The sequence below is a fragment of the Vigna unguiculata genome, chromosome 7, assembly GCF_004118075.2.
Source record: "Vigna unguiculata cultivar IT97K-499-35 chromosome 7, ASM411807v1, whole genome shotgun sequence".
NCBI lineage: Eukaryota > Viridiplantae > Streptophyta > Magnoliopsida > Fabales > Fabaceae > Vigna > Vigna unguiculata.
This window is the reverse complement of record NC_040285.1, coordinates 33,483,597-33,503,672: the sequence shown is the minus strand read 5'-3', so window position 1 is coordinate 33,503,672 and position 20,076 is coordinate 33,483,597. Positions and strand designations below refer to the sequence as shown.

Here is a 20,076-nt window from a genome sequence, read left to right as displayed (position 1 = left end):
TTAATTGATTAGATCTAGTGAATTGGAGCTGCATGAGTACTTTAAATGACACAGCAGGCAAAGAAAACTGACACAAATGGCATTTCAAATCCGAGCCCGAATGCAAGAAAACTGCTTCTATCTTATAGGCATGGCATGATGGACGAACGCTAATTTTACCCCTGGCAAAATCCCGATCCATCTTCAACAACAAAGCAATTGCAACAGTATGAGCTTATCTTTATCCTCTCAACAGATAATATACCTTAACAATCCCCGTCTCATCATAAGTTTCTTACCAAGTTGCCACACTGTTTTTTTTACAAAATCTTACATTTGTATATTATCTTTCTTCTAGAAAACGCCAGAGCATAGAAAGAAAACTTGGTTAATCCATATAGAAATAAGATCATAAAGTAGCATAAAAATGATGAATCAAAGGCAAAGAATTCACACATACAAGAATGATACAAATTGATGCAGAGCAGAGGAGCAAAATTTAAAGCCGCAGCGAGCAATAACAAACACATCACTTAGGCAAGGTGTCGGCTGAATATATCTTCACGGAAACTGAAACCTTGCCTCTTTTGCCTCATACCGAGTGATGGTTGTGTTAACAGTGAACGACCCCGATGAACCTATCAACTTAATGAAACTCCAATTTACATAATCGCACATGAACAAGTTCTGTCGTTTCCACTATCAAATTCATCATCCGATCCATCCACTTCACTGCGGTAGAATGACAAATTGCAACGTGTTGAATCAATTACAAGTAGATAATAAAACATGAAAACAAAATACACATAACAAGGAAAAAAGTTATAAACATGTAAGAATAGATAAAGGTAGTAAAGCCAAAAATACAAAGAATTGAGGATTGCAAACCTATCCAGGGTTTCCACGCATGAAGAATGAAAAAAATCACTCTTATTCGGCTAAAAATAATTACGCGATATGACTCTTATAGATTTTATTGAAAAGTCTGAATTATAAGATAAATGTACAAGACTTTTAAATAACAATGTGATCACTTATTTTTATTCTTGACTGCCCATATATAAGTATGTATAATCACAATTTGGAATTTGATGAAGGAGACCTGAATTTGCTGAATGCTTATCATTAATATTTACAATTTCAAGGTCCCACGAGGACCTTCAAGGAATCAGGGTCAGGGATGGGATAACATTAACAGGGTCAAGGATGGGGACAGGAGAAGAGTGAGGAGATAGGAGTAGGGAAATAATAGACAGAGTTGGGGTTGGGGAGGTACTTCCCACCCCAACTTCGTGCGAGTGTCATCCCTACGGGACACAAGACAGTTAATTGACAAACTAATAGTAGCATGGTCTGATTTATAATGTACTTATCAAAGATATAAACAGCAATATTGAAAGAAAAGAGAAACATAATCTCAAGGTTTCCTATCACTACAACAACAACATGCATTACATAAACCTGTAGTTACACGCAATTTTAAACAAGTATTGATTCTTGCCTCTTTAAATAGCATTCTACAATTATTCTATTTTTTATTGGATACTGACACAAGAAATAATAATGCAAAAATTTGCTGATGCACAAACCAGTAGTCCACATCAGCTAACTTTTTTCCGTGTCAATAATACCACAAGTGAGAATTCAATGTTCTCATCCCTCAATTAGAATTAACTAAAACCTGCTCGTCTCTAACAACCAAAGCACGTTCCTTTACAAAGTCCCTTGTGAATTAGATTACTACCCAATCTCCTGAAAACATTTCAAAAGACCATAGATACATTCTTTGCCATATCCAGTCTACCAAAAATTGATATCAACGACCACCAGGTCCAGAAACAGATGCACGGGATAGGACCATTAGTCACTGAAGGGCCACAGACTTTCAAAAGTCCAACCTACTACGGAGTGTTGAACTGAAACAAATGAGCCAAAAGATGACAGGAACAAAAAGCAAGACCTTTGTCCTTACAAAAGGAACTGTATTCTACTGGGACTAGAATGGTAATGAAGGCAGTTATAAGATGTATTTACCAGGTAATAGCATTTGAAATCCAGAGAAACTATTTTCTGGGTTATGGAATATTCAATCACCAACAAACAAAGATGCTGAAGACACCAATCAGCGCAACAAGAAATGCATATTTACCAGCGTAGGACAAGTGTTCAGCCACGGGGCTTTATATATAGAAGTTGCAAATATTGAATTTTAAATTTTGACTGTGTTGTGGGGTTGAAAATCGAGAGACAGTGAAGAGTTTTCACAGGAAAGGGAAGGAAAATTTTAAATCAAGAAATTGTATCACGTGGAAAACCCCTTAAAAAGGTGACCTTATGTGGAAAAAGGTGTGCAAGAAAGAATTATGTGAAGCTATGAATACAAAAGATTATTTACCCCTGAAAAACAGTCACGTATGCAAAGTGAACTTCAGTTAGAGTAAATCAAATTGATGAATACTGACCAAGAGCAATTGATCACGAGAACACAAACACATTATACAAATCCGCGCACGGAGGGCAATAAATTCAACTGCAGGTCACTTTACCTGAGTAGACCATGATTTAGCCTCCAAAAGTAGATACTGTATGAGAATATCCACAATTTATTTAAAATAAGCGTGCTTAAATGGTTTGGTTGTTAAACAGGTTGGTGGCGTATTTGGAAAAATTGATTGTAAAACTGCTATGATCATCTAAAGTGTCAAAAGAACTATTAAAACAAAGCTCTAGAAAGAGTGAAAAATTCAAAGGAGAAAAGGCTCCTAGCATGTTTATTTAAAACGTCAACAGCGGAATTTTAAATACATTTCTCATAATCAACAGCCATGCGGCATTGAAAAAATGCCCAGTGTGCTTCTAAAAAGAAACTTGATTTTCAGACAACTAAAAAGAAAAATTGGTCAGATACAAATTTGCAGCTTTTGTTGTCAAAAAAAGACACCATCAAACACCACAACATTCCCAAAGATTTGATTCCTCTAAACTGAGGCAATGCACTTTAGAGGTCAAAAATAGAGTTATAACCATTTAAAACCTCAAATTGCAAGGAAAAATTAATTCATACCTTATCCATTACAAATACAAAAGAGCTGAACAATGCAAAAAAAATGGCTTTAGTTTTAGACTAAGTAAAGCTCATAAACAATGCGTTATAGAGGATTACTAATTAACAGCAAATCTTTTTACTTATCCTAGATTCCAGCTTCCGAAAAAGGGATAAAGTAAATGGTTGGTCATGGGTTGAGTGGAAACAAAAGACAAAAACAAGAAATGAACAAACACGGAAACAGGCCCTTAATTTCCATAAATAACTATATTCTGTAAATTACCAGACAGAGCTTGACCATAGAGAGAAAAGAACAGACTTCAAATTCATGCTGAAAGTTGAAACCTTAGATAAAGAATCAAGAAAGGTCATATCCTAAGCACCGGACATTTCTTGGATTCTATATAACCGGAGGTTAGAACACGTATCTTAGACCTTAACCATGTAGTCTGACTTTTCCCGAATCATTTAGAGTAAGAAAAATTATTTTACTATTGTTCTACAGGTCATATTTTAAAAACTAAACATATGATTGGCTTAATAATTTCCAAATCTCTTATCCTTGATTGTTTACGGTGTGTTTAGTAAACTAGAAAATAGAAGGCGTGAATGCGAATCTTTCAACACAAAGTGTGTCAAAGTGGAATCCACATTTTCATTCAATAATCAAGCCCAGTCACCAGCTTAGTCTTCAAGCTGCCAGTTGGACCTAACAACATTCAGATTAAAGGAGTATAAACCTCCTTAGGTACTTGGAGAAACCATAGATGCTCCTTCACTAATCAGATTCAGTTCACACTTCAATTTGAATAAATGAAAATTCTTTCATTCAACTTAGCCACAAGCCAGAAATGCTAAATGCTTCACATACTATTTATCACAACATCAGATGTTTTTGTCATTTAATAAAGATGGGGAAAATGAGGAGGCCATTAAAAAGTATATCTGATTCACTGATGTCAATCACAAAATATTACGTATCAGGAAATTCCAATGATAAAATCTGATAAACAAGAGGTAAAATTTAGCATTCAAGCAAAAGAGAAGCTGGTGTAGAAAATAAAATATTCAAATACCTGGGCTCAAATTCTCGAATTTCAACAAGCTCGCTACCACAATTATCCGTCCACTGCACTTTCCTTCTTTCTGCCTGACCATCAGGAGCACAAATCCCCTGTCCACCTGCTGCTTCCTGCTCACTAGCAGCCTCAACATGAACGGGTTTAACAATTTGCGGCTTCTTTATGCTACTTTTAAGTGTAACCTTTCTGTTATCATTTCCATCATCGAGATGTGCAGAAGGATCATTTCCCTTGTCGGAAACCAAAGGCCCTGGAGAGACATCATGCTGCTGGGCAGGGCCCACTTTAAGAGGAGACGGAGTATCAAGACCTGCGGAAGTGCGACCAAAGCAAACAAAGGAGGCACAGCCGCGGGTGAGGCGATTCTTTGTAGAAGCCAGCTGGAGCTCGCGGTCAGTTTCTTCGTCTACCAACTGGTACTGGTTCCACGGCGCTACTCTCATGGGTTTATCCTCATCCCTCTGACCCAAGAGGAGAAGGCTCAGGCCCTTAGTATACCCTGAAGCCGAAGCAGAGAAGAATCCTCCTCCTTCTACTGCCAATAACATCAGTTCTGCTCATCGGCGCACCATAAAATGATTTCTAAGTAAGACCGACTCCCTTCTCTCTGAAGAACCTAACAGCCCTATCAACCAAAAGTAACCAGAGATCAGAATGATTTTCTTTAGTTATAAATTTTTTAACATTCATAACAATACTTTTCATTCCACTAACTCTTTCAACTATTAGAAAAGCACATTTCATAGCAAAAACACAGATTTGAAAAGCCTAGAGAGTTAAGAGAAGCACAATCTCACAGAACTAGAACCATTTCGAGGCATCCTCAAGTTTCCAGATGCTCAAAACGTGCTGAATCTGTTGTTCAAAGTAAATAAACAATAAATCCACGCAGCTAAAATTGCCACAAGTTGACATACGTTTTTATCCAAAATCATCAAGATATTTGGACAGAAAAAAGCTCGAAATCGACACAGTTCGCTTTATCAATACTCCCAACCATCTTTTACAATCCATCATGTATATTTTCTTACCATCCTACTGAACATGCATATGATACACACATAAATAAACAATTTCATCGATTCACTACCGAGACAGAAAGATCTCTACTTCAATGCAATCACTCCGAAAATACGTTTGTGCGCAATTTCTCGAACACGATATAAAAAATTCAAGAAACCAAATTAAATTGCTAAAACCAAAAATAGGAAAGATAAAAGAAAAGAAAGCTTCTGAGTTACTTGAAAATGCACGAGAAAGAAAATCAGAAACACCGAGCCCCGAACACACTGAAATCACACTCAAATCGAGCAACGCAGAGCGAGATTTCGAAGTGTCGGTTTTCCCTCACTTCTCCGGAAAACAAACTGCAAATCCTAGATCGAAGAAGAAGGAACGATTTTACAGTACCGATAATCAGAACAGAAGGTCGCCGGCGCGTGGATGGACAGCAACGATTCGGGGCATCCAGAAGAAAAACTCGGGTAGTGATTGAATTGAACGAAGAATAAGAAGGAAAAAAATCCGGTTATGTATATTTTTCTTCTGGTTTCAATTATTTAAAAGGAGGATAGGATAGTGACCCACACGGCGCATGATAGCGACGTGACCCCATTCTTCAATGTGCGCAATGGCATGTTATGTTTTTTTATTTATTAATTCATTTGTCTAACATAACTGTTTTATTTTTTAGCTGTCGTTATTTATTTCTTTGGTAGTTAAAGAATGGTTAAATTTTAATCGCTTGTTTACTCTGCTTTCTTTCTCGAGAAAAAATCGTCACGACAAATCTAGAAAGCAAGTCTTTTAAGTAGTTAAACAAAACAGGTTCAATTATGAATAAACAAATGACGTGTGGAAAATTCTACTAAAAAGAAAAAAAACACTACCCAAACAGTGTAATTACACATCCTTTTAACTCACTCTGCTTTTTGTGTGGTGAACCTAAAGTGAAGATAAGACGTCAACTAAAATGGTAGACATGATGAAATTGATGTGTGGAAATTGGTTTGTTCAGCTTTTTGACAACAAAAGAGGTATCAACTTGAAGAAAAAAATGTTCTTCGTCCTTAATTAAGATAAGTCAAGACATGTTTACCAAGAAAAACTCCAGTGAGTAATGGATACAATGTGTCTCCCCAAGTACACATTAATTAACGCTGACATTTTTATAATTAAATCAGACATAAAGTTTTTTTTTTTTAGAACAGTTCTGTGTTCTTATTGGCCAGATTCCCCCATTGGGTAAAGTGGACACTTTTTGTTATTTAATGTCTCAAAAGTATGTTGAACCAATTATTACAACAGATGAAATGAAATGTTTGTAGAGTGAGTTAGATTATTCAATTCAAATATCTGTAACAGTAAAAAAACAGTGTGACATTTATACTGAGAAAAATGAGTTGAGAGTGTGATAGTTTGAGGTAAAAATTGAGGTTGAAAGCTAATGTTTCCTCTTTTGAGAATATTTGTTGGAAAGCAATGAAGGGGAAGGAGTAATCGTAAATTGTGAGGAGGAGTGGAATATATTGTGGAAAGCAAGGGTCCAAATTTGGCATTCTGAAATGAAAAGCTAAGGTCCAAAATTCTCACTTCCATACAAAACCTATGATAATGGGATGAATAGAGTTTTTGGCCTCGTGAACAGCATCATCCCATGGGAGAGTTTTCTTCACCCAGGAAGAGATTATCTTACCAGAAAATACATGGTTGCTCATTTTCATGCAATACACAAAAGTTGCTATCACCACAGATTTTTTATTCTATTCCTCTTCTTTGATTTCTGCACCATGGATTTAAATTATCATAACAACATGTCAACACCCTAATCATTCCTACATGTTACGCTATAGTATTAGTATCAAATAAAATATGAAGAAAATCAGGAATGTTTGTATAAATGCATCCCCTTTCAGCAAGGAACAAAACAAGTTCTTTCATGGAAGTGAAGTCACCTTTACATACAAATCTATTTGAAAACTTATGTGAGAGTCTAAATTTATTTTAAGCAAAGATAAAAAAGTTTAATATCATTGTCAGAAAAAAGAAAAACATAAATTTATCTTTAAAGTTTTGAATTTGATGGACTGTAAATCTCTTATATGAATTAAATTAATGTGTCCCTTACTATTTTTTAAAAATTGTATAATGAAAAGATAATGTCTTATTATCAAATTCACTATTTAACCACGATTCTACTTGACATGTTATTTTTTATCGGGTTAAATATGTTTGTTTTTTTAATAAAAATTGGAATTAGTCTTTTCTACAAAGTTTGAACCATCTTAATCATTTATATAAATATATCTAACAAACTAAAATACCAAAATGAAATGTATTTGAAATGTTAAATAAATTTAATAAAATTTAGTTAAAAGGACAAAATTCACGTATTTACAAGATTAAAAAACTTAATTTAAAATTTACAAGAGATATTAATTTTAATTTTCACTAAAAATTAAGAAATTAAAAACATATTTAACCTTTTTTATCCTCACCTTTTTTTTTCTATGGTGGGACTCTATTATTTATTAAACATGCAAAGCATTTGGAGTTTTTCTAGTTTAGATTGTCCTGAAAATGTAAGGATCTCTCCACGCTCTATAAGATTACTCTTAAAATAAGATCCAAATGTTAATGATATTATAAATTGAGAATGCATTAATATAAACATTAATTTGTAATTATTAAATAATATTTTACTTATTAATTAATGTTAATCCACATATTTTAATTTAATTCTCTTTAAGAATGCAAAATTAGTTGACACTTCTTTCATTTCAAAACTATAGTTAAAATTCAAGATAAGAGTTGTAATACTTTTATAATTTTACTTTTATTTATATTTACTAGTGACTAAAATTTACACAACTGACACATTATGTGATACCCCCTTTTTCCACTACTCTTTTATCAGTTAAGAACACCAGCCACTCCCTCCATTTTCATTTTCCTCACTTCCTTTTATCCTTCTCCATTGCCCAAATTCTCTCCTAATCAATCTACTCTGTGCTGCCATCTCACAGTCTTGGTTTTTCCCTGCTCAGATTCTGGAGAAGTGGTCACTGCCAATCCCCCTGCTGCCTCCACTCACAGCTTCTCTTCTCTTAGGTAAAGTCTCTCTTGTGGCTCAATGTTCAAATCCGAAATTCAACTCAAATTTCCTGCTTCTATTCAGATCCTAACCATGTGTTCGTCCTCTCCTTATGACTGGATCATGAATTCTTCTCTTAGGTTCAGCTGAGGAATTCTGCCTCCTCTCCTAGGTTGCCTCCACTCAAACTTTAACTCAAGAATAGGTAAGGGAAGCTAATTATGTAACTCATTTTGATGTAGATTGTATTCGTGGGTGTTTTAATTGCATGATTATTTGTGTAATTGATGATTGAAACTGTTGGTGTGTGAAATTGAGTGGTAGATGCCTTTGAGCGAGTTTGCATGTGCATAACAGGGAGGATTTCTGGTAGTTTCGCCTAGGCGAGTCGATCTCGCCTGAGCGAAAATACCAGAAGCTCACCCCTGTTAATTGTGCGAAATCTCGCCTAGGCGAGCTGGGGTCGCCTGAGCGAGATGACATCTCGCCTAGGCGAGCCAGTCTAGCCTGAGCGAGAGTTCGCCCAGGATTTGTAATTCGCCACTGTATGATGGCTCGCCCAGGCGAGATCAACTCGCCTAAGCGAGATTGACTCTCTAGCCTAGGCGAGACCATCTAGCCTAAGCGAAATTTCCTGCAGAATATTGGTTTTCCCAATGTTTTGATTTCTTGATGTTTGATTGGTTGCCTTAAGATAATGCTGGTTGATAATGCATGTGACCCCTATGCATGTTGGACTGTATGAAGGAATTGAGTATGAACTTGATGTGAATGGAAGTATGTTAGAGTTAGGATTTCAAGGGAAAATCCTAAGGAATGTGGTTTAGTAAGTGTAAGGGCATGAGGACTCAGATTGGTGATATCCTGACGCTTCCAGTAACCATTAAGACTCAAGTAGAGTACAATGGATTACGTCGGGAGAAGTAGCAGGAGGTCCTGGTCTATGAAACCGATCCATCATAGAGGTGATGGGATTTACCTTGAGAGTGGTTGGGTGAATACCCCTTGTGCCTAAAACTCTGCAGAGTTTAGGAACCATCTCAGGTGCAAGTCACCAAGAGCTCCAATGCCACTTACATAATCCGGATATCGAGTCTAGAGTGGTGTGTGGTATTATATTTGGAATCAGCTGGATGATTTTGATAGACTGTTTAATGAATCCTGTTTTTCTGCATTAACATAAATTAAATTGCATGGTTACTCCTCATTCAAGTTAGCTTACCCTTCTAGTTTTTGTGGCGTGTTTGTGTTTGTCTTCTACTTTGCAATGATCGCCTCGATTGGATGGCGTGAGTAGATAATCGTGCAGGCGAGGATACACCGTCAGGGACGTGAGATGATTGCACTAGACGTACCAGTAGCATATGTGACCTTTTCTTTCTTTTGCTTAGCTGATCAGATGTTTTGTAACCTCTTAGTAATGTATGCGCGGTGGGCGTTGATCCGTATATGTATGGTTCATTTTGGGGATGACTGTATTATGTTATACGGGCCTATGTCATTATCTACTTCTGAACTATTAAAATTTGAATGTTTTGTTTAATAGTTTTAAAAACTATCAAAAACGGGATGTTACACATTAAATAAGAATATTTTAGTTTACCAATTCTGCTTATGTAAGTGAGTGGTACAACTTTACATAAATAATATTTTAATTACTTAAATATAATATAATACTATGTATTTATATTATAATTATTATTTTTCAATAACTATTTCACACGCATACACTGATAAAGGAAAAAAATGTACATACAATGAGAATTAAGCTAATGTTTAATCTGTATATATAATATTTATGTAGTGATGTAACACCTTTTGATGTTTTGATTGTTTCTTGCAATTTGGAGAATAAGAACGTGCTGAGACTTTTAATACTAAAAGTTGTCAAAACCTGGCTACGAACCAAACAAAAATTGTTAATCTCCATACGCAAATAAAATGTGTCCCCTCTGTCCCTTATATATAATATAGAATAAGACATGTTATTATTTTGAAACTTGTCTATGCAAATCACTTTGTATTGTCATCTTAATGAGAAAAGAGAAAATACATAGAAGTCAAAATCATAATGGGTTGAAGGTTAATACGGATGAAAGGAAATTTTGTTTGTCTAGAAAGGTAGATGTTAAATAGGTCGAAAGTAAGATTACTTCTCTCTCTGTCTCTATCTACAAGAATAATATTATTTTATTTATACTTTGAGTAAAATATCTTTTTGTCCTAGTTTTTTTCATGGTATTCAAACTTTTTATTAAATATTAATTTGTGATAAATTGACTCAATTTAGTTTTTTTTATTACATTTGTATAAACAATATCAACACTTCTTTGTATATGTTATGTTTTTTATTTATTTATCCTTTATTTTTATAATTTTTATTTAATTTATTGTCACATGTTAGGTTCGTGTAGTACATGGTAGTATTAGTTTAAATAACAATGTTATGTGTTAGCGTCATTTTTCTTTTAATTAAAAATAGCACAAATAATGACACATGACATTGAGACTGTCACGTGACACTAACACAACAACATGAACCTGACACAAGAAAAAATAAAAGAAAAAAATTAAAAAAAAAAAAAAAAATCTACAAACTGACATGTGACATGTATAAAGACAATGTTCACATCATTTATATAAATCTAGTAAAAATGACTAAATTGAATTGATTTAACACAAAAATAAAACATAATTGAACCAACAAAACTAAAGAAACAAATTTGGATATAAAAAATATTTTAACCATATATTTTGCATGTCATATTTACATAGCAATTCTAATATCTTTCCAAAATTGTGAGTAACTAATTCAATCCATGAACTATAAAAAAGGTTAAAAGGCAAAATTTATTCACCATGAATTACTTTTTACAAAGTTACGAGAATTTTCTACAAAATATAATATTATTTTGTGTTTGGATTAGGTTATTTGGAAGTATAATTTATTTATTTGGAAAATTTAGAATTTTTCACTAAAATTACTTGTTCGGATAAAATAATTAAAAAATTTGAAATTTAAGAAAATTTGGATGGTATTTCAAATGAATAAAATAAAAGAATTTCAAATTCATTAAGAAAGTAAGAATTTGAAATTTCACTCATTTTTACTCCACAAAGTCAAACTAAGTGGGCTTAGGTCGAAGACTTAATCAAGTCAGTTCAAACTAAACGCTTAGCATAGTCTACTCGAGTTAAAAGTCGAATCAATTCAACCCAAACCGAAGTTCATGAAGAATTCGGCCCAAATTGTATGATGAGACAAGTAGCCCTGAACCAAAGGTTGGTCGAGCCGAAGCTCAACACAACTACACCTAGGCAAAGGTCAAGCAGGGTTGGCAAGGACCAAAGGTGGTGACGAGTCGATCGGATCAAAGGTTAAGTTGTGTCAGGTCGGACTGAAAGTCAAGCTGACTCGGCCTGGACCAAAGGTCAAGCCATATCAATCCAGAGGAAGGTCGATCAAGTGAAACCCGAGTTGAAAGTTAAGTTGAGTCAGACCAAGATCGATGGTCAAGCCGAGTCAGGCTAAGAGTGAAGGTCGAGTCGAGTCAGGTATGAGTCAAAGGTCTAGTAGAATCAGGCTAAGTCGAAGGTCGAGCCTATTAGGCGAATGCTGAAGGTCGAGTCGATATAGGTCGAAGGTCTCTACATAAAGTTAGAACATATGTATGAATGATAAATAAACATGTTCTTGTGGATATTGTCCAAATTTGTCTCCATTTTGACTAAAAATCTATGCATTGACTGGGTATGGGTAATACCCAATTTTTTCAATTGGGTATGAGGATGTGGATGCGTATGAACATATCTGTCTCATTCCCGTCCCCATACCCGTCCTAATACTCATCCTCACTATCAACCTTGTCCCCGTTTAAATTACAAAAATACTTACAGTGTATTAGGTAATATATATATATATATATATATATATATATATATATATAATTTTTTTTCTTTTTTTTCATTTAGCTACAGAGTTTTTCTTTTAATTGTTTGGCTTACCATGATATCAATTCACATTTCTAAGATATTTTCTTTCTTATCATAATCTTGTGCAATTATATTCAAATCATGTATGCAAATTAAATATTTTTTATGTCTCATATTTGAATATTTATACTAATTTTTATTTATTGTTATTATTTTCACATGAGAATGTTTAACTCTCGGTTTAAATGTTCAATAGCATAAATCATTCATTTACTAGGTAATGTAAAAAATTATCTTCATTATTCTCTTATTTTTAATTTTTGTTTCATTTGAATAACTTTTTTTTGTTTTGCTGAAACGGTTTTCATTATAACATTTCGATTGGTTTGATATTTGAAAATTTTTCATAGGTCTCTAAGATATTTTTTACCTTATCATATTTTTAATTATACATTTGTTTTTTTTTAACAATTTCATTAATTGTTATACCAAATTGTTTATAAAACATACATTTGATTATGTTTACTTTTGTTTAATAATTTTATTTGCTATTTATTTTTATCATATAAAATATGGTTTCTAACTCATTATCACAAATGTAATTCAATATTTATTATTATCATGATTATTATTTATCATCATTCAATATATAATAAAGTAAAAAAAAGTAAAAAATTTATTATAAATTTTAATTATTATTAGTTTAATTTTTGTTCTTTATGTAATTTTATTCCAGTTGCGTATAATAATTTTATTAATATTTTAAAAAAACATTTTATTAGAACTTGAAGAACGAATGAGAATAAAATAACATTTAAAATATTTTTAAATTTGAATATATATATATATATATATATATATATATATATTTAAAATATTTTATATTTATCAACTTTATTTCATTAATATTTATATTGAAACATGAAAATTGCAAATGGTAAACGTACGTATGTATATCACAAATATTATGATGATAGAACAAAAGTTTCATTCATGAATATGGAGATAAAGATAAAAGTTTTCTTTTGAAAATAGTATAAATAGCAAAATTCATGTATATCCTGTTATCATATCCAACCATAGAACAATACTCTAGCCCAACTCAATTACACCTTTTCTTCACCACTAAAATTGTAAATTACCAGTGAAACAGAAAAATATAACACCAAAAACATCAGCATCCTAACTTAATTTTAGAAGTGTGAGTCGAAATGCCTCGATGGAAGTTTGGAGTACAAAACAATTCACTCGTATGATAGCTTGAAGAGTAAAACATGAAAGTTCCAATGAGAATTCTCTTTTTCCTCATCCACGTTATCATTGTGAGACTCCACCACTCTCTTGCATCAATCATTCATTTTCTTTCAAATAAATAATACTACTCATCAGATTTGGACATAAAAATTATAGAAAATGATTTAAGGTGTTTAATAAGAGATAAAACAGAAATTATAGAAGTAGTTTTTATATTTTCCTTTTATCACGTGCTATAAATAAAACTTATATCACATCTTAAAACCTATCACCTCGGATATGGGAACCAATGTTTTATTTTTTAATATTTAATGAAAATAATATGAAATCTGTTTGTTTACGAGAAAAATGATGATATGTCATTGTGATCGAAATGAATACCAAATGACTTCATTTGAAAATGTGAATGGTTTTAGGCTGCTATACCTACCATCATCATCTGCATGACTGCATCAATTTTAATTTCAATCACCATGATGGGTCCCACCTTTGTCTTAATTAATCACTATCATATAATTTACAATTACTATTCATCTCATATTAGTATATTTTGAAGCTGAAATTAAGAAAACTAATGAATGCCACTACCTTTAGATAATCAAAATTTCTTAACATTCATATATAATTTAATTACTTTATTTAGAGTCAAATAAAAATTACTGTGGCTTTTAATATCAGTTAAAAAATTACCAAGTTGTAATAGAATATAAAAATCAATTCCATCCATTAAAAACTATAATGTTCAATACTTGTACTTTTATGTGTAAAACTTTGTCAAGTTTGTAAGTATTACGTTACAATAAGATGATTATTCGTTCATCTAATAAATTAAAAAAAAAAACACACTGATATCGCAACAAATAAAATTCAAAATGTATATTTTATCTTTAAAATTCAAAATATACATTTAATATATTCTCTAGCACTTTTTTATATGAACAAAGCAATTTAAAAGGATGTAAATAGATATCAAACACATGTCTTAAATACATGTGTTTTATCTTTTACACTGTTTGTTTCTGACTCTGTTGTATAAAAGTAATAAAATAACTTACGAAAATAAATATAAGTAATAATTTACATACATAAAAGAGTTTCTCACTATAATAAAAAGTGAACTGTAAAAATAAGTTGAAATAACATAACAGAAATAATCAATTATGTTATTATCGATTATATTCATTACATATTATATATATATATATAATAATAATAATAATAAAAACATATAAATTAAATACTAATAATAAAAAATTAAAATTGATAATAATGTTGATAGTATTAATAATAAAATTATAAATTATATTATTTTATAATTTTTTAAAATTATTATATATATCAAATCACTTGTCAATTTTCCTTTTTTATTTCTCTTATTTTTTATTATTTTTTCTTTAGTTTAAACAATCTTCTTTTCCACTCAAAAATCTTTTTTTTTCATTAGTTATGTTTACATCTCAAAATCTATTCATGGTTTACCATCACATTAAAATTTATTATAAAATAAAAAAATAAAAAATAAAAGATATGAAATATCACACCCTAAATTCAAGATAAAATTTATATTTCACAAAATATAATCAAACTATATTTATTATGAAAAATAATTAAATAATTATATTGTGATAAAATACTAAATTATCTATTCTATATGAATAAAAAGTTAAATTAGTTAATTCCAATTAATTTATGATGATGATGTCATATGTGAACAGTAATTTAATAAGTTAGATTAAATATTTGTTTGACCATATAAGCGATTAGGGCCGAAAGGAAGGTTAAGGGCGTTTCATAAAGTTCTATATTTCAAATTGCCTCCTCGAATTTCTACTTCCCATAACCCTTTTATAATGAACTATACTCAAATACCCCTATTCACACATTTTACTAAATGTAAAAATTATGAAAAGAATCAATTTTAAAAAACTATACATTTTTAGGAAAAAAATATGAGATCTTAAAAATTGCTGCATAATTATTTCATTTTTATGTTAAATAATTGCACATGTAAAAATATGCAAATACATACATGTTTTACATGTTAAATCATGTCAAAAGTTGACAATGAGAGTTAAAATTAATAATCAATGTTTTTATGTCGATATTTAATTTTTCAAGACAAGTTCATCTGTATGTAGTATTGGCAATAATACTAGTTCTACACATGGACACAATCTTATTCTTTGACTTCAAGTATTCTTCTGATGCTAAGATGCCTTCTCGGCCAATGCAAGTTTTCTACCCTTCTATTCTCATTCCATGCTTGGACACTGCATTTGTCAAAGGTAGACCCTTCTCTTTTTCTTTCTTTTAGAAACTATCAAGCTTTAATCAAACGTATACAATACTGAATCATCACTTGAGAACTCTGTTAAGTTAATCCTAAAAAGGCTGAATGAATTGCGGCTAAATCGTGTCTTTATTCTCTCTCTTCACAAATTGACAATAATATAAAGAAAACAACAGAGAATAAGCTATAAGGATTAACAAAATAGATATGAAAACCAAAGGGATATACAAAAGATGCCTGAAGTTGTGAATTGCAGCGCACAGAATGTGTGAAAAGGACTGATTGTAGCATTCAGCATGGTCAAGGTGAACCACTTTGGAAGCCACAAAAAAATTATGTATATACACATCGTAATTAAAATATAACTTTTAATAAACATATAACTTTAAAGAAAAAGATTAAATGGTTTTACTGAAAACATTTAAAAAAAATTATTGATTATGAAAGAATTATGGATAATTTTGCAGCAAAAAGTACAACAAAAATATTTATGATTAGAAGGAGAAGGACATCCATGACACCTGAAATCCTTGAGTCGGCCCTGAGGACAGGTTTAGGTAGAAAACTTGAAATAGAAGTAATGCCTACATTGAAATAAAGTTTGTATCTGAGAGAAATCAGGGTACAAATTTTGATACCTTTAAACTATTTCAACAACAAACTTTACAAAGAACATTGAAGACCTAAGCCATTACTCAACTTGGATGGTACAAGCATGCGTTGTAATAAGTTAATGCTGTTTTCTGTAGGGACACAAAGATCAAAACTCAGATATGCCCTTCCGCTGATTATTCAATCTTTCTGCAGGTAATGTAGAGGGATGGTGAAGCAAACACATTCAGTAGATGAAACAGAAGACTAGTCTGAATGCATGTCCATGGCAGCATCATTGAAACTGAATGAAGCAGAGTCCCTGCTTTGCTGCTGAAGAAAGTTGTCTTCAGTGTAGTTCCCTACCTCACCAACTTGACGAACAGGATTTGACAACGCATTTGAAAACACGGAATTCTTTGATTGATTATCACTGTGCTCAGACCTGAGTCCCTGCCCCATAAGTGTCTGGCCAGGAAATTCTGTAGTTACGGGAAAGCCTGAACCAGTGACAGTGGCATGCATTAGTGGTTGTGATTGTTGGTGTTGCTGTGGAATTCTAGGTGACATACACGGTTCCTCTCCACAATAATCCAGCTCATTCTGTCAGCAGAAAAATCAGATTTCATTCATGCAATTTGTGATCAGTAACAACAAAGAACAATATTACATTGCATGAAGTACAAAGGCATCCCCATGTAACCCAAACCTGCCATGTTATCAACCATTTTTTTTTTCAGAACTGCAATATATCTAACTAGCCACAAGTGCATACAAGTTTCTGAGATAACAATTTCTTAAAAACTGACAATCTTAAAAAATCTTAAAACGGAAGGAAAAAAAGAATGTTTCATTGCATTTTCTGTCCTTCCTAGCCACCATTACAAACGTGAAATATAACTAAAATGCTACAAAAATACCTAAGTAACATATAATACTTGCCAAGTATTTATATATTACTTGCCATTTCACTTTGGGTTCATTTGTCAAACCTATGTATTTTCTACTTCTTTTGGCAATCAGCATTCCCCAATGTAATTCTGCAACTTCTCAAAGCCCACGAGTGAAACATAAAATTTCAAACACTTGTTTCCACAAAAATTTAAAATAGCAATTACACTAAAGTTTAGAAAATGATAATTTAAAGAGAGAAAGGATCACATGAAAGAAAAGGGCAACAACTATCGGAGAAATCAAGATGGCTTTCTCCCGTTTAAAATTTACCCAATTTTCAGACCTTCTCTAGTTAAACTTAATTTAAAAATTCATGCCTCACACTAAGAAACCTTTCCAACATTCTCCGTTATAACTTGCATATAGGCAAACAAAACACTTACTTTATAAATTTCAGTTCATCAACAAAATCACCCATTAATTCAAGGGAAAAAATTGACATTCCACTAAGAAAAGAAACAAATAAACGAATGATAACAAGGTAAAATTGCAACAGACAAGGCAGAAAACAAGTAATTTAGAGAAAGGTAAAGACCTGCGTAAATCCAGCCTACAGAAATAAAAACACAACTGATTAATTAAGCAAACGTCAATACCAGAGAACTAAATCAAAATCTGGACAACAAGATTAACATGAACCTTCTCAAAACCAGCAGTATTGTTCAACAGTGTGATCAGGAAAAGCTTAGACAAAAGAAACATAGCCTTATCTCACCAAATGAGGTTGACTACAAAGCTTACACAAAACCGTTTGGCTTGTTTATAAACAGGTTTGGTAAAAAATGACCATTTTGTTATTCAGTTATGATTGGTTGAAAGTCCACAAAAAACTTTCATTTGTCTCTAGGGAAGAAACAACGCAAAACTAGCTCAAAGCTCCTCTAGCTATCAGCCTAGCTCTTTGATACGATACATGTGCATCATCTTCTCAGTAACCAGCACGCCATAATTCCTCAGCCTCTCTCATTTTGTTTGCTTCACAATGACATGCAAAACACAAAAAGAACCATAGAATGAAACCAACCTGAATGTAGCCGAGTATATCAACAGGTGCAACTCTTGATCCACCCTCTTGTTGCCTCCGGATCCACTGATAAAGCTTTTCCTGAAATCGGACACAGCTCACACCAATTAAAACAAATTACATAGTTTAAACCCTAAACACATGACACAAACAGTAAAAATGCCGAGGCAAGAACTCAATTGCAATCGAGAACAAGAATTTAAAAATGAAAAAAAAAAAAAAAAAGATAGTCTTTTTATTTTGGAAAAGTCCAGGAAATATATGGAACGAAAAGGGGTTGGAGGATAAAAGAGAAAATCGTTACAAGGGAGTGGCGTTCACCGGCTTGGAAGGAGAGTTTGTGGCGGTTCATGGAGAGAGTGTAGAGGTGTGAGAGAGAATTGGCAGCACTGGAAAATGAAGCGTACATGGTTCGGTCCACCTCGTCCATGCTTGAGGCTATGGATTTTCTCTTCTTCGCCATGATTGTGCCTGTGCCCAATTGAAGAGAAGAAGTTGTGAGTGGGTTTTATGCGTGAAGGAGAAAGAGGGCGTTTCGGTTTTCATCGGTTTCCACCAATACAAAAATTATTCCACTCCATGGATTGGTAATAAAAGCTTGTCCCTTGCTTTGAACCACTTTGGTGAAAATATCCAACTTTAATCAATTTAATCTGATTCTTTATACAATGCTATTTATTGAATCTTTCTTTTTTGTTTTACCTTTTCAAGAAACAATCTTTTCTTTCTTTTCGGGCTAATGGCACTCATAAAATACAATGAAATTTCTAATTAATGTTTTATTGTAAGATTTTACAACAAATAACTAATAAATTTTTTAAATGTGTTTTATCATAGTTATATTTTTGTTTTATTATTATTTTTACATCTTATCCCATTTTCACTACTAAATATTTTTAAACATTGTTTGTTTTCTTGACAAAATACCTATTACCAGAGAAAATGGAAAAATAGAAAGAAATTATTGTATTTTGTTTGGTAATAGTACAGAGTGGAAAGACACATAATCTAATATAAACAGTTCTGTATTTAGGCAGAAACAGATGAAAAACAATAAAAAAAGTTATTTTTAATGTAATAACAAAAAATTAGTATGTGTGTATTCTGTTTTTCTTTTCACTTTTTCACAACCATACCAGTGATAAAATATTACTTATTTTGTCTTCTTTTTCTTCTTTGCTAAACAATAAAAAAATATTCTCCGTTATACTCTTTTTTTTTCATTCTTTCAGATAATTTTTCTTTTCATATTCTTTATTGAAACTGAACACATAATTAATATCAATTGTTAAAAGTCATCATGACTTTAACAATATTTATTACTAAAATTAATAAAATTAAAATATGTAATGATTTGTTATTAAATACTAAAGAACAATGTTTATTAATACTAGTATAAATACAAACGTTGTCGATTTGTATATCCGTTTTTTTTAACATTTATAAGTAAATTAAAATAGTGATAGAAATTACAAATATAATGAAAAAAACAAAAAAAGAAAGAAAAGAAAAATTTGTAATGATTTTATATAAAAGATTTTAAAATAGTGGTTACTTTCAAAAAATTACTTAACAATTATATTTCTTAAAAAAACCGTCAGTAAGAGTAAAATAGAAATAATAATTGTGGATAAAAATATTATCTTCTTTATCTATAGTTATTTATATAGTTGTAAATTTTAATCTATTTATAAAATAATTAAATAAGGATTAATGGTCATTAAAAGGTAAAAATGGAAATGTAATTATTTTTATTTAAATTAAGGCAAAGTTGTAAGAATTATATATATATATATATATATATATATATATATATATATATTAAGAAAA

General features: G+C 31.7%; 1 protein-coding gene and 1 pseudogene across 1 annotated transcript; both read right to left on the bottom strand.

The window, feature by feature from the left end:
- Nucleotides 1-241: 241 nt before the first annotated feature.
- Nucleotides 242-5,656, bottom strand: LOC114191756 (annotated as a pseudogene).
- Nucleotides 5,657-16,243: 10,587 nt separating this feature from the next.
- LOC114190080 lies at nucleotides 16,244-18,874 on the bottom strand. Its single transcript, XM_028078845.1, has 3 exons — nucleotides 18,551-18,874; nucleotides 18,247-18,327; nucleotides 16,244-16,871 (listed from the first exon to the last, which is right to left on the bottom strand). Exons 1-3 carry the CDS (start codon nucleotides 18,707-18,709, stop codon nucleotides 16,536-16,538), a joined length of 576 nt encoding a protein of 191 aa, XP_027934646.1. The 5' UTR covers nucleotides 18,710-18,874; the 3' UTR covers nucleotides 16,244-16,535.
- Between the last annotated feature and the right edge of the window lie 1,202 nt (nucleotides 18,875-20,076).